Source organism: Pelophylax lessonae (genome assembly GCF_965119305.1).
Source record: "Pelophylax lessonae genome assembly, chromosome: 2".
Classification (NCBI taxonomy): Eukaryota; Metazoa; Chordata; class Amphibia; order Anura; family Ranidae; genus Pelophylax; species Pelophylax lessonae.
In genome coordinates, this window is record NC_138769.1 from 241,363,391 (window position 1) to 241,380,153 (window position 16,763).

Below are 16,763 nucleotides of genomic sequence, written 5' to 3' on the forward strand. Positions count from 1 at the left end.
ACCGGGAGTATCTCACCAAAAATTACATTTTTGGTGCAGGGGATGCCTGAAATCTTACTTGTGGGAAAATCTGTGAGCAAATCACACAACCAGGAAATTATGCTTCTGGGGGCCTTCTGTACACATTCTGTGCACATATTGCATAGCATTTTACAGAGAACTAAAGAGCTGCAGATTGAAAAGAAAATATATTTTTTAATAACATTCAATTACAATATGGCTTGAATAGCCATTGTATGCGCTATATTATTTTTTTTATTTGCTATTTTTTCCCCACGAAAGTGGAGTTACCCTTTAAACACTGTACACAGAGTCACCTCATTATTTTGCTGGCTTTTTCAGTGAAATACTTTATAATGTTGATTTTTTTTAACTAAAAGTGGGCTAGTGTCTCTCCTGTTCAAAATAAGACCTAGTACAAGTGCTTAAACATTGTGCATGGAGTCACTACAATATGTTTTTTTCTTTTTCAGTACAGTAAATTAAAATGTACCTAAAAACAACAACAAAAATGGAATATATTGTAGCTTACTTACATTACATAAATGTGTTGGATGCATTATTTTTCTTTTTTATATTTTTTTTCTTATACAAAGTTCACATATCCAGCCAGTAACATGCTTCCTATCTTAGAGTGTCTCCATTTTGGATTTAGAAGCAACAGAGAAACCTTTGGACAGCAGCACTGTCAATCTGGGGAGAGGACAGTGTTAGATTCACTAGCAAGTTTGGAGGGACTTGACTAACAAATGAAAGCTTAAGTCCACTTAACACTTTTTAAAGTCTGTAAAAAAAAAAAAAAATTAAAGTCAGCAGCTACAAATACTGTAGCTGCTGACTTTAAATATAAGGACACCTACCTGTCCAGGGATCCTGCGATGTCGGCACCCCGAGCCAATTCATCAATCCGCTTCGGGTGCAGGTGTTGGTATTGTAAGGGAAACTGACAGTAAAGCCTTCAGGCTTCACAGCCAGTTTCCTACTGTGCCTGAGCAAGTTGTACTGTGCTTTCTGAATGGCCCCACCATCTTTTGAGACTTGTGCGTATCCCAGAAGGTAGCGGGGGAAGGAGGAGGGGGCCGAAAATGTTGTAGATCGCAGATCGGGGATCTTACCCGGAAGTGCCAAATGTGGCAATGGAAGGGGGAGGGTGTGAACAAGCAGAGCATCCCCTTCTGGGTGGAGTTCCGCTTTAAGCATTTACAGCAACATTTTTTCATTTTGGGTAAAGTTTTTAAATATACGAATAAAAGCTAAGCATTGTAAGCACCCCTGCCAGTGGTAACAGGTTTGTCAAACTGTCACTTTTGCTAGACAGCTCGGTGTGTTAAAGTGGATCTTTATCCTCATGAAAGACTTCCCTCCTATCCACACCTCCAGTACCAGAACACGATTTTTTTTTTTGTTTACTTTTTTGTAAAAAAGAAAAAAAAAAAATGGTGCCGCCCTTGCATGTCATTAGCCTAGGTGAAAGATGTGCACTATCCTCCATTTATGTCCTTGGATAAGTAAAAACTTCACCCAAAATTAAAATATATTGCTGTAACTGCTTAAAGCGGAGCTCCACCCAAAAGGGGACGCTCCATTTGTTCAAAACCTCCCCCCTCCATAGTGCTTAATTAACCACTTAAGCCCCGGAGGATTTGGCTGCTAAAGGACCAGACCCCTTTTTTCAACTTGGCACTTCGTGACTTTAACTGATAATTGCTCGGTCATGCAATGCTGTACCTAAACGAAATTTACGTCCTTTTTTTCCCACAAACAGAGCTTTCTTTTGGTGGCATTTGATCACCTCTGCGCTTTTTATTTTTTGCGATATTAATAAAAAAAGAGCGAAAATTTTGCAAAAAAATGACATTTTCAACTTTGTCTTTTAAAAAATATCCAATATACTCAATTTATGTCATTTTTTTTGGCCAAAATATATTTAGCTACATGTCTTTGACAAAAAAAAAAATCAATGAGCATATTTTTATTGGTTTGCGCAAAAGTTATAGCGTCTACAAACTATGGTGTAAATACTGAAATTTACGAAGCTTTAATTTCTGACTGCCTATCTCATTTCATGAAGTGCTAAAATGGCGGGGCAGTACAAAACCCCCCCAAACTACCACTTTTTGGAAAGTAGACATCCTAAGGAATGTTCTGAGAGGCATGTTGAGCTCATTGAATATTTTATTTTTTTGTCACAGGTGTTTGAAAAATGACTAAAAAAATTTTTTTTTTTTTTTTTACACAAAGTTGTCATTGAAATGATATATTGCTCACACATGCCATGGGTATATGTGTAATTACACCCCAAAATATATTCTGCTGCTTCTCCTGAGTACAGGGATACCACATATGTGAGACTTTTTGGGAGCGTAGCTGTGTACAGGAGCCGGAAAACAAATCACCACCATCAGAATTTCAAAGGGCGTACATTTTTCATTGCATTTTCTCACTACCTATAACGGTTTAGGAGGCCCTGAAATGTCAAGATACCACAAAACCCCCCCAAATGACCCCATTTTGGAAAGTAGACACCCCAAGCTGTTTGCTGAGAGGCATGGTGAGTCCATGGAATATTTTATATTTTGCCACAAGTTTCGGGAAAATTACAATTTTTTTTTTTAATTTTTTTTTTTTACACAACGTTGTCACTAAAAGATAAATTTCTCACACATGACATGGGTATATGTGGAATGACACCCCAAAATACATTCTGCCGCTTCTCCTGAGTATGGGGATGCCCCATGTGTGAGACTTTTTGGGAGCCTAGCTGTGTACAGGACCGCGAAAACCAATCAACACTCTCAGGTTTTCTAATGGCGTAAATTGTTCATGTCACCTCTGCACTACCTGTCGCAGTTTCGGAGGCCCTAAAATTCCAAGATAGCACAAAACCCCCCCAAATGACCCCATTTTGGAAAGTAGACACCCCAAGCTATTTGCTGAGAGGCATGGTGAGTCCATGGAATATTTTATATTTTGCCACAAGTTCCGGGAAATATATATATATATATATATATATTTTTTTTTTTTTTACACAAAGCTGTCAGTAAATGATATATTGCTCACACATGCCATGGGTATATGTGAAATGACACCCCAAAATACATTCTGCTGCTTCTCCTGAGTACAGGGATACCCCATGTGTGAGACTTTTTTGCAGTCTAGCCGAGTACAGGACCCCGAAAACCAACCTCCACTTTCAGGCTTTCCAAAGGCGTAAATTGTTGATTTCACTCCTGACTACCTATCACAGTTTCGGAGGCCCTAAAATTCCAAGATAGCACAAAACCCCCCCAAATGACCCCATTTTGGAAAGTAGACACCCCAAGCTGTTTGCTGAGAGGCATGGTGAGTCCATGGAATATTTTATATTTTGCCACAAGTTCCGGGAAATATATATATATATATATATTTTTTTTTTTTTTACACAAAGCTGTCAGTAAATGATATATTGCTCACACATGCCATGGGTATATGTGAAATGACACCCCAAAATACATTCTGCTGCTTCTCCTGAGTACAGGGATACCCCATGTGTGAGACTTTTTTGCAGTCTAGCCGAGTACAGGACCCCGAAAACCAACCTCCACTTTCAGGCTTTCCAAGGGCGTAAATTGTTGATTTCACTCCTGACTACCTATCACAGTTTCGGAGGCCCTAAAATTCCAAGATAGCACAAAACCCCCCCAAATGACCCCATTTTGGAAAGTAGACACCCTGAGCTATTTGCAGAGAGGCATGTTGAGTGTTTTGCAGATCTCACTTTTTGTCACAAAGTTTTGGAAATTGAAAAAAGAGGAAAAAAAATGCATTTTCCTGTTTTTTCTTCATTTTCCAAAAAAAATGAGAGCTGCAAAATACTCACCATGCCTCTCAGCAAATAGATTGGAGTGTCTACTTTGCAAAATTGGGTCATTTGGGGGGGTTTTGTGCTATCTTGGAATTTTAGGGCCTCCGAAACTGTGATAGGTAGTCAGGAGTGAAATCAACAATTTACGCCCTTGGAAAGCCTGAAAGTGGAGGTTGGTTTTCGGGGTCCTGTACTCGGCTAGACTGCAAAAAAGTCTCACACATGGGGTATCCCTGTACTCAGGAGAAGCAGCAGAATGTATTTTGGGGTGTCATTTCACATATACCCATGGCATGCGTGAGCATTATATCATTTACTGACAACTTTGTGTTAAAAAAAAAAAAAAATATATTTTCCCGAAACTTGTGGCAAAATATAAACCATTCCATGGACTCACCATGCTTCTCAGCCAATAGCTTGGAGTGTCTACTTTGCAAAATGGGGTCATTTGGGGGGGTTTTGTGCTATCTTGAAATTTCAGGGCCTCTGAAACTGTGACAGGTAGTCAGGGGTAAAATCAGCAATTTACGCCATTAGAAAACCTGAAGATGTGGATTGGTTTTCGGGGGCGCGTACACAGCTACGCTGCCAAAAAGTCTCACACATGGGGTATCCCTGTACTCAGGAGAAGCAGCAGAATGTATTTTGGGGTGTCATTTCACATATACACATGGCATGTGTGAGCAATATATCATTTAGTGACAACTTTCTGTAAAAAAACAACAAAAAAAAAAGAAATAATAATTTTCCCGACACTTGTAGCAAAATATAAAATATTCCATGGACTCACCATGCCTCTCAGCAAATAGCTTTGGGTGTCTACTTTTCAAAAAGGGGTCATTTGGGGGGTGTTTGAACTGTCCCGGCATTTTATGCTCAATCTTATCCACACATCACCCACTCTTCTAACCACTTGAAAACCAAGCCTTTTCTGTGCCTTTTTGTTTACATGAAAAAATATTTTTTTTTTACTAGAAAATTACTTTGAACCCCCAAACATTATATATTTCTTTAAAGCAGAGGCCCTATAGAATAAAATGGGGGATGTTGCAAATTTTTTTGTCACACGGTATTTGCGCACAGATTTTCCAAACGCAATTTTTGCGAAAAAAATACATTTTTTTTTAATTTATTTCACAAATACACTATATAATTCCAATTTTTTTGGTAAAATTTAAAAGATGATCTTATGCCGAGTTCATAGACACCTGACATGACATGCTTTAAAAATTGCGCACGCCTGCGCAGCGGCAACAACGTACGTACATTTTTAAAAACTTTAAAAGTCTCTACAGGTTACCACTTTAGACTTACAGAGGAGGTCTACTGCAAAAATTACTGCACTCGATCTGGCGATCGCGGCGATACCTCACATGCATGCTGAAATTGCGGTTTACATATGACACTAGACCAACGCTTGCGTGTGCCATTGGGGGGGGGCTCAATTTTTTTTTTTTTTTGCTTTTTTATGTTATTTTGACACCTTTCCTTTAATTTTTTTTTTTTAAATCATTTTTATTGTTATCACAGTGAATTTAGATATCCCCTATGATAGCAATCGGTAGTGACAGGTACTCTTTTTTAAAAAAATTGGGGTCTTTTATACTCTAGATCTCTCCTCTGACCTTAATGTATCTGACCACGCCAAAATTGGTGTGATAAAATACTTTCCCAATTTCCCAATGGCCCTGTTTATTTCTGGCGAAAAAGAAGTCATGAAATGCTCGTAGCCTCCGGCATCTTAGGCCATAGAGATGATTGGAGCCATTCTAATCTTCAATTAGCTCTATGGTTAGATAACTGAACCACCGGCTGCACTCTCGGGTTAACCGGTGGGACAGGAGAGCCCGAGAAAAACCACGGAAGGCTGCAGAAGGCGGCGGTGGGGGGGGGGAGACCCCTCCCACTGCATGTAAAAGCAGTCTAGCGGCCAATTACCTGCTAGGATTGCTTTTACATGTTAGCCGACCGCTGGCTGTAAAAAACGATACCAAGATGATGCCTAAATCTGCAGGCATCATCCTGGTACAACCACTCAAAGTCCAGCAACGTACCAGTACATTGCTGGTCCTTGTTTGGCATATAGGTTTTTTTTTTTTCATGCAGCCTGTGGGCTGAACGGAAAAAAAGAGAACCTATCAGAAATCAGCACAGGAATAATGCGTAGTATTACTCATCATTAACCGCCCAAACAACCACCCACTGAATTTAATGATGGGTATACACGACACTATCCACGTATACCAAAATAGGATTTTAACTGCAGTGCTGAAATCAGAAAATCACCACAGCTGCTATCAGCAAAGGTATCCATATATGCTGAGCGCAAACACTGTTTGTGTCAGAATATATAAAATCAATGCGTGGTAGCCGACGAGGGACCTGCAAGAGAAACAGGTCACAAAAGAATGAAAAAACAAACAAAGTACATTAAAAAAAAGTACATTAGGAAGAGTAGGACATATAAAATGACTGACACAACAAAAGTTTTTGGATTCTCATCATTAACCGCCCAAACAACCACCCACTGAATTTAATGATGGGTATACACGGCGCTATCCACGTATACCAAAATAAGATTTTAACTGCAGTGCTGAAATCAGAAAATCACCACAGCTGCTATCAGCAAAGGTATCCATATATGCTGAGCGCAAACGCTGTTTGTGTTAGAATATATAAAATCAATGCGTGGTAGCCGACAATTACCTGCAAGAGAAACAGGTCACAAAAGAATGAAAAAACAAACAAAGGACATTGAAAAAAGTATAGTAGGAAGGAGTAGAAGGACATATAAAATTACTGACACCACAACAGTTTTTGGATCCTTTTATTTTACTTTCTAACTGTTCCTTTATTTCTTGATTTGGGAGGGAGTGCGATCTTCTGCGATCTTCTCTTCCAGCTTGGGTCTCTCAAAATGTCGATGGACATCCAACATCCTTCGAGACCCTGTGTTTATGTGCCCTACACTGTGTCGTGCTGTACCCTACACTAATACTCCACTAGTGTATGGTAGCGCTCAAAACATTCCCCGATGCAGAGACCAGGATGGTCAGGACATTTGGGACAATAATAACGGGTGTCACGCCTAAATCCGCGCCTGCTACAGACACGACATCGTCTTTGGGGTCGTATTTGGGTAGGGGTACTCGGGAGGGCATAAGGAAAATGCCTCTCATGCAGCCGGCTCACTGCATCTGGAAGGGGAAGTTGGGCAGGCATGCCTCCTGGGTACAGGTAGGCAAGGATGACCGCTTCCTGGAATTCCCGGAAGGGTCCAGTTCGTCCTGACGCCCTGTATAGGACAAAGGCGTTCAGCATAGCCAATTGGAAAAGGTAAACAGACACTTTTTTGTACCAGCGTCTGGCTTTACGGGCAACTAAATACGGCGCCAAAAGCTGGTCGTTAAGGTCCACCCCTCCCATGTTAAGGTTATATTCGTGGACACAGAGGGGTTTCTCCATAACGCCAGTTGCCGTAGGGATTTGGACTGTCGTGTCTGCGTGAAGGGAGGACAGAACATAAACATCCCGTGTATCCTTCCACTTCACCGTAAGTAATTTGTCCGTTTTCAAGCAGGCTCTCGCCCCCCGACTAAGACGGGAATTTACAAGCCGTTGGGGGAAGCCCCGGCGATTAGGTCGCACGGTGCCACATGCGCCAATTTGTAAATCAAGCAGGTGACTAAATAGTGGCACGCTTGTGTAAAAATTGTCCACGTACAAATGGTACCCCTTTCCGGATAAGGGTGACACCAAGTCCCAAACAATCTTACCGCTGCTCCCTATGTAGTCTGGGCAGTTCGGGGGCTCCACAGTGCTATCTTTTCCCTCATAGACACGGAAATTAACTGTATAGCCTGTGGCCCTGTCACAGAGCTTATACAACTTGACCCCGTATCTGGCACGCTTGCTGGGGAGGTACTGTTTGATAGCAAGATGGCCAGTAAATTTAATCAGGGACTCGTCAATGCAGACAACTTGTTCGGGGGTAAACAAGGCTGCAAACCGCTGATTGAAGTGGTCTATGAGGGGCCGAATTTTGTGGAGCCGATCGTATGCAGGGTCTCCCCGAGGACGACAGATTTCATTGTCGCTGAAATGCATAAATCGCAGAATTTGCTCGTATCTCCCCCTGGACATGGAGGCAGAGTACATGCGCATATGGTGAGCTGGGCTAGTGGACCAATATAGCCGCAATTCACTTTGTTTAGTTATGCCCATGTGGAGGGAAAGGCCCAGAAAGATCTTAAATTCGGAAACCGTTATAGGATTCCAGCCGAATCGTCTGGCAAGGTGCGAATTTGGGTTGGCGGCGATAAATTGTTGAGCATATAAATTTGATTGATCCACAATAGATCTGAAAAGATCTTCCGTGAAGAACAGCTCAAAAAAGTTCAGGGGCGTAAAACCAGCTGTCTCCACGTGGATTCCAGGTTGGGCGGTGAATGGGGGAAGTACTGGCGCTGTAGAATCAGTGGGTTGCCAATTGGGATATGCCAGCGCATCAGGGAGGGCACTATGGGCTCTACGGGCCTGTCTTCGAATACGCGGTGGCTGCGGGCCACTACTTGTGCTAGCCACCGCACCAGCTTCAACTGCACTTAGGGGACTCGCCACGTCACCAGGTCTTACTGCAGTGCTGGTTGTGCTAGGTCCAGGTTGTACTAGGCCGCTGGCGCTTGCCAGGTCGCCAGAAGGATGAGCGGCACTAGTACCCACACTCTGCTCCATACGAGCACCCTGCGATTCCTGCATTTCAACAACACCAGAATGGGGTCGGGTACGCCTGGGTCTAACAGGGACCCATCTGTCGTCGGAGCTGTCTGTCAGGGAGCCGCTGCTGTCATCTGGTTCGTATACTGACCCTGATTCTGCCGGTGAGGCTTCCCCATCGCTCTCACCTGACATGGACATTATACTGTAAATAGCTTCATCACTGTACGAACGTTTAGACATTTTGGTAACTAAATTTACCCGTACAGTGATGCGACTCACAGGTAATAAAAGCACCTGGTTGTCGAAGACTATTTCAAGCGCTACCAAAAAAACTGCTAATGCTAGCAGGGATCAGGCCTGACTCTGCTAACACAGCGGTTTTGTGTCTTGTGTTTTTTGTAAGTGACAGTAATCTATTGATTACTACACTTACCTGGGTGAAAGGGTTAAACGCAGGTGCTGGCCGGAATCAGTGCTGATCGTGCAAACACCGCGTTTTGGGAACCCTAAACTATGGGGGCGCTAGTATAGCTCTGATCAGATCAGATATTGATCTGTTCAAACACTATACTAGAAATGGAAGTGTAGGTGCGTGCGTGCGTGTGTGGTGATCAAGGGGTTACTTCTAAACTATGCGCCGGGGATCTGGGGGGGGGTGGCGGGGACCCTAAACCTCCTTTGGGAAAGAAACTAGCTAGCTAGAGCAACCTCAAGTCACAATGACACCAATACAAAAATACAGTAAAAACAGTATATTATGTGTGTATTAGTGCTAATGTGACAGAGGGTGTAGGGGTTAACGGGATGTGATCAGGGGGGGATCAGGGGTTTAAATCTTTATTGGAAGGGACTGGCGGGTATCCTAAGGATAAAAGGAACGGTGGCAAGCGCTAAACCTGGTCACAAGTCACACTTATACGGGTATATAGAAAATGCTATATACTGTATACAGTGTGCGTTGTGGCAGGGGGTGTAGGGGTGATCAGGGGGGGATCAGGGGATTAAATCTTTATTGGGCGGGTGGCGGGGACCCTAAACCTCCTTGGGACACAAACTTAGTCGCCTGCGCTAATTCTGATCACAATCACACTAATACAAAAATACAAAAACACTGTATATTACGTTTGTATTAGTGCTGATGTGACAGAGGGTGTAGGGGTTAACTAGCGGTGATCAGGGGGGGGGTCAGGGGAGATCAGGGGCTCAAATCTTTATTAGGGGGGGTTGGCGGGTAATTCAAGTGGAAAAAAGGGGGTTGCAAGCGCTAGACCTGACCACAAATCACACTTATACGGGTATATAGCAAAATGCTATATACTGTATACGGTGTGTGTTATGGCAGGGGGTGTAGGGGTGATCAGGGGGGGGTCAGGGGCTTAAATCTTTATTGGGCGGGTGGCGGGGACCCTAAACCTTCTTGGGACAGAAACTTAGTCGCCTGCGCTAATTCTGATCACAATCACACTAATACAAAAATACAATAACACCGTATATTGCGTTTGTATTAGTGCTGATGTGACAGAGGGTGTAGGGGTTAACGGCGGTGATCAGGGGGGGGGTCAGGGGAGATCAGTGGGTTAAATCTTTATTAGGGGGGGGTGGGGGGTAATTTGAGTGGAAAAGGGGGAGTCGCAAGGGCTACACCTGTTCACAAATCACACTTATACAGGTATATAGGTATATGCTATATGCTGTATATAGTGTGTGTTGTGTCAGGTGCTGTAGGGGTTAATTGGGGGGGCGATCGGGGGTGAAATGTGCCTATCTAACTGTGTATGTACGTGCTTGGTGCTGTACTTACAATTAGATGTGCTCTCCTCTCACGCTGGATCCAAAAAGACCGTTGGGAGGGGAGGGCACATCTCCTCTAAGCCTGTGTTTACATTTCACAGGCTTAGAGGGAGATCTGATTGGGCAGGACCGATCAACAGGTCCAGACCAAAAATGATTGGCCTGGACCTGATGACTGATCGGTTCTGAACCCAATCGAGTCATCGGCGGGACCGCGGGTGCGCGCGCGCGCGCGCCAGAGCGGCGAAGGCTAGTGACGTACCGCTACGTCACTCTGCCTGGCCGGGGCTGACCGCCGCAGTATATAGTCGTGCGGCGGTCGGCAACCGGTTAAGAAAGGAGGTGGGGGGCTTGATTAGTGCCGCATCATCAGGAGGTGCGTCGCTTAAAACCAGGATGAGCTAGCATAATCAATATGGTGGCATGGGACCGAGAGGTGGTAGAATACAAGAGGATCTCAGTGGGACAACACTCTGGATCTCCTATGAGGGTGAGTATTGGAAATATGCATAACGGACAACCAGTTAAGCAGTAAGGAGAAAAAAAAAGGGGGCAGGCTAACATCCACTTTATCAGAAGTTAAAAAATAACAAACTTACTCCTTGGAGCTGGCTATTGTATGTTCCAAATTAAGCCTAATAATAGTAATTAAATATTGTGCACCTTGCCACTACAATATTTTGTTGTCTTTTAAGTGAAATCAATTAATAGTACTTTTTTATGTCTTTGTGACATAATACTCTCTTATTTTTATTTCTAAATGAAATTTTTTTTATTGCTACCTAGTAAAGCTGTTTATATACTGTTCTGAATTCTACTGCTCAAGTAGAACTGGAATCTATATTAAATGGAATCTTTAAGTATTTCATATATTTCACCTACGGGTTGTCCTATGTTTATGTTTATCGATTGCCTTTCTCCTTATAACTTTAATGATCTTGGAGAAAATAAGGGCACCCCCCAGGCATGTTATTTAAAGGAATTTTTAATTTTATTTTTTTTATATGTTCCCCAAGACAGTCTCCTGACCTCATATGCTATTTGTTTTGGCCTCATGCCACTTGCCTTTTAGCCTAGAAAATGGCCATTACTAGGTTGTACTTTTGCTATTACCACTTGTAGCAATAGCGGCATATATGCTTTAAATAATTAAACTAATTTAAGACATTTCAGATTGGAGTTTGTGATGGTATGCAAGGTGAGGTAGTAGATAATTGCTATATTTCACCTCGCATACAATCTGTAGTGAGAGACTGAACCGGAATCCGGCCCGGGTTTTTCCAGCCTCTGTGACAGGCTGGGTTCCGGTCCAGAGATTGTGGGTCACCTGGGTCCATGCTCAGGTGGACTTTAAATGAACAGGAAGAGAGCACAGGAATGCTCTGGCCTGAGACTCAGAAGGGAATCTGAGAGAGGAGCTCTTTTTGGACATTAAAAAGAAAAGGTTTGCTTTACCATATGTTTTGTGGGTGATGGGGACCTGCCCCACACCGTATTGTGAGGAAAATTCCTGTATAGTTTAGCGCCGGGCGGCAAGGAATTATTTTACTGTTTTGTTGTATTTGCAAACCTCTGCTGAATAAAGCTGGCAACCCATCAGACTTTAAAGAAATTACCTGCTTACTGGCCTTATTTTCCTGGAAAAGGTGATCCCTATGAGCTAATCTCCCACAAGTTCCATGATGACCTATTATATAAAAAGAAATAGACCTTTTTCCTTTTATTTCATTTGAAGTCAGTAATTAGCTAATTGGTCCCTTTTACTGCTAAATCTTTAAGGTCCCTTTCAAACTTGTGCACTTTCACACTTTCATACCCATTGATTTACAAGGAGTACCATTGATATCTGTGTGACTTCAAGTCACAGTTACTTCAAAGTAGCCCCTGCACTACTTTGGTCCAACTTTGATGCGACTTGAGGTCCATAGACCTCTAGATTACACAGGCATTGCTTCAAGTTGTATCGAAGTCCCTTCAAAGTCCCTTCAAAATCGTGTTTTTTTCATCCTTGTTAATAGGATATTTTTTTCAAAGTTTTTAACCATACAGAAAGAAAAGAGAACTGCAAGCATTTAACAGATCAGAGCAAAGTGGCTTATAGCACAAGAACATACATGTATGCTGTCGTTGAATTTCCACATGCAGAGCTATCATAAAGACCTCAATTATAACCAGAAGTTACAATATGCTTATACTGAAGTGAACATTTTTATGTAAGGTGAAGATTACAATGGTGAGCATAAAGTTAATCACTAACATGTACACACAACAGATGAGCCCACACCAAAGACCTCTGCAATTCTGACCTCTGGCTCGCAGATGCTCACTCCTCCAGGATGTGTTTCTCCCATACACCAACTAGCAAAGCCATCTATTCGAAATCTTTTCAAATTCTTGAGAGCTACCACTGCGGGTATAGGGTAAGCTTTCTAAATACAGGATAGTGCTCACTTTTTCTATCTAAGTTATGTTGTGGGCAGTTGGAAAGATAGCCAATGTGTTATCATTTTTCTGGCCAGGTACAGGACTTTAGTTACTACTATTTCCAAGTGTTGGTCTTCAACTGGGAGTTCCAAAATGCCTAAGATTCACATTTTTGGTTCAGGGGAAGATTGAAGATGAAATGCACAATTAATACTATCAGACACTCCCTGCCAGTAGCAGACCAAATTGGGGCATTTCCAGAATATGTGAATGAGATCCTCCTCTTCAGAAATCAATCTAGGGAACGATGGGAAGTCCCTAGTGTTGCCCAATACACCCCATGTAGTAGGAATAGCTGGGTAAGTTTTAAGTGTGCCATTGAGACATACAGTAACTGTGAATAGTGGGTATGCTAGCTTTGTCCCTTATGTCGGATCCATCTGTCAACCAGTTTTGTTAAATATGTACTAGCCCACAAAGGCAATATTTATTGAAACCTTGATATTTAAGGATTGATGTTATAGTTGGGTGATGTTTATGTTTTCGAAGAGTATTAGACTCCAATCCGTTGAAATGCCATGTTGTGCTTGTTGGTAAGATAACTAAAGCACTCCATTTAGCGCCACAAAAAAAAAAATAAATAATAATAATGGTTCTTTCCACAAAGTGAATTGCAAACAAGTAATAAATATGACTTTAACTTAAACTATGAATTGCTCTGGTAACCATTAATAATTATTGAAATTATGAATGACAATGCTATTGTATTAGGCAAGCCAGGAATCTAAAATATCCAATTTGCAGCTGAAACTACAATATGGGCATATGAAATTTGGCAGATTAATGTCTCCCATAACCTCTCTCCTCTTTAGATGTTATCTTATGACTCCCTTTGAAACCATAACTGTTTATTCTCCTTGAGCTAGAGGACCATAAATTACCCAGCATCGAAATATATTTATGGCACAAAATATTTCTGCTTTAACCTCCAGTGGTTTCTTTCCAAACACCGTTTCTAGTTTGAAAAGTTTAGATCTGTTTTCCCCAGAATAGGACACATGTACACATCTGGAACAGGGAAGGGGCGATGTTTTGTTCTGTACTTCTATATATATTTTTTTTTATTGGTGTCAGTGGAGAGAAATTATAAGCTTGATGAGCCATTTGGTTTAATTCCTAGATAAATCTGCTAAACAGAGTATTCATCCTTATTGATCATACAAGATGATTTATCGACTTTGTGAAACATTCCTGATCACTGTTCAGTTAGAGAATCTAATATTCACGTAAAAGAATATAAAGATTTAGAGGGACTCACCATCCTTCCAACACGGTTATTGTGCAAGTTCATCAAGGCTCGTGCATCCCTTACTCTTCTTTCCCTGGCATCCACAAAGTCCTTGGCAAATTCAATTCCAAAATCGATGTTGTCACTACATCCTCCCCAGTCAAAGTCTCCTTTCTTGTCCTTGGATCGCCCCCGCTTTTTTGGATCACAGCTGCAGGATTTCAGTTCACCTTGGCTGCAAGCTCTAGTAATGGCATAAACAACACCAGCATAGGAAATGGCATAGACAAATGCTGCTTCTCGACTACCTGAAAAAAAAAGAAAGAAAAAAAAAACAGGAAGTGTGGTTATTTTTATGCACTGAAAATTTTCAGTTTGATCAATTAAAAATTGAATGTGGAACCTACATCTTTCCTGGAAAGTTTTGTTTTTTCAAGTACATTTATTGGTTTACAAGGGTCAGGAGGAAGTTGACTGTCACAGAAAGGCAGAGACAAAACTTGTGATTTTGAAACGGCCATATATACAATACCTTGTAAGTTGTACAGGTTTTTTAAAACATTTAAATGGCGTTATGGATCCTATGAATAAAAATCTAAAGTAAGACGTTTTTTTTATTTTATTTATTGTCCATAATAGTCAAAAATATTCTTCATTTCCCTCTTTTATATTGCACTGCAGACCAGTTATGGACAGTAAAAGCTGGTTGACGTATACATGAGCAGTGCTTGATAGGAGGAAGAGTCCACCACATTGAGTGCATCTGATAGCACCTCAGAGGTGACACCTCAGGCGACGGCTGATTGGCCGAAACGCATCAGGTGGGCACGCTGACACGCACATGCTGAATGACCCGGGACTTTTGTATTGCTTTAATGCTTGATTTTTACCTGCTTCCTGTAAGTATGTTTGCATTAAATTTTTTGACGATGATTGAACATACGCACTATAAGATCTCCTTTGTTCCTCTTGGTTCCCATTTGAGTTGCAAACTGGAGGCTAACTTTGGAGCACATTATCCCTGATGATCATATCAAGCCGATTTTGGGACTGATTTGTTATTTGGATGAAGCCCTACCTACACATGCTACTTGCTTCTTTTCATCTTCCTTCTGGTAAGGAGATTGGGAGATCACATTGTGGTGGTGTGTGCTATCAGATGCACTGAAGGTGGTGGACTCTTCCTCCTATCAAGCGCTGCTTATGAACTTTTATATTCTGTTTATGTTATTGTCTATACATTTTAGCTGGCTGCTTGAACTTTTATGGTTCTTTAGGGGTTTTTATACCTGTCTAGCACGGATAATTTTATCTATTTTGACGTATACACGAGCCCTAAAGAAAATAAGTAGGCATTTCATTTCAACAGTGGTCATTATGTTGTAAAACCAACCCCAACCTGCCGAAACCTGCCAATAACCAAATGTGCAGTGCAGCGCTGCCTTGACTAACCTCAATTCACAGAAAAAAACTTTCAATAATCGAGTGATATTAAAATAATAGTGAAAACAAATGCAAGTATCACTAACAAAACGACACTGTGTGAAAACTAAGACAAAATAATAATACATTCAACAGGTAAACACATCTCAAAGTTCACATTTAAAGTGTTAGATAACCAAGATTCACAATTTTATGTCCACAACAAAAAGTCCCAGACCAGGTGAGTCCACAATGTGTGTGTACTCCTTGAAATTATACGCTGTGAAGTGCAGCCCAATCGCCAGTGTCACCTCAACCTGTTCACCTTTTATAATATGACCTCTACAAGAAAATGAGGTCAAATATTCATTAGATATAAGGGACGTTATGCTGCTCAGTCACCCAGATCAAAAGCTGTTTTTAGGTCTTCAAGAACAAAAATTACTCTGCATATTATTCATCACCACATATGAAAGAGAAAAAAAACTCTCATAGTGTTCTCTGAATGCTTTATTCAGCAATAATAAGCATTTAAAACATTCACAGGCAGAGTAGTAAAAGCCCATGCAAGACCAATCCATTTTATGCAAACCAAACGGATGGCACCAATTGCACAGCTTACCAATTCTCTGATGGATCCCAAACACCTATTAGCCCTTTATGTGTATTGTCCTACAGCAGGAGTTCTTCAGAAGGTTGAGGTGGAGAGCTATCACGTCCAAGTGCTTGCTCCATAGTGGGATTGTGATAATTGCACAGATTGATATTTGTTATTTCTAAATCTACCATTACCTTTTATTTTATGGGAATATGTTTTTTTTTTAAGTTTTTCTGATAAACATGCTAATAAGATCAGTTTGATGTAAGTTATCTCAGCAATATGATTTAATCATTTAAAAACCCTGTATGTTTGAATAGTTTGTGACTATTTATGTAGATGTGGGCAGCCATAGTTTGTTTTTAATGTGACAATGTAGAAAAATGCAATGTGTGTGTTTTCAGGTGTTAATGTGCTTTGTATTAGGCAGGCTATTCATTTTAAAGGGGGTTGTCAACACATGTCAACGGCATATGCATTATATAGGCTGGAACACACAAACTTCAAAAAATAGAAATTTCATATGCTTTCTTGGTACTTGAAGAGCACCCCCTGTCTTTTTCACTAAAAGGTTTATTGAACAATAAAATTAATTCATACATATTCTAATAACTCCACAAAGCCACCACCTACCCAAAAAACAAATAATGGAAAGGATTACTTGCATTTAGAGGGTT

General features: G+C 41.2%; 1 protein-coding gene across 1 annotated transcript in view; it reads right to left on the minus strand.

The window, feature by feature from the left end:
• Positions 1-16,763, minus strand: part of WNT2B (Wnt family member 2B) — a 174,872-nt gene that overhangs the window by 16,304 nt on the left and 141,805 nt on the right. The window contains exon 3 of the mRNA XM_082248429.1: positions 14,097-14,365. Coding sequence (XP_082104555.1) covers positions 14,097-14,365 — 269 coding nt within the window. The remainder of the gene's footprint in view (positions 1-14,096; positions 14,366-16,763) is intronic.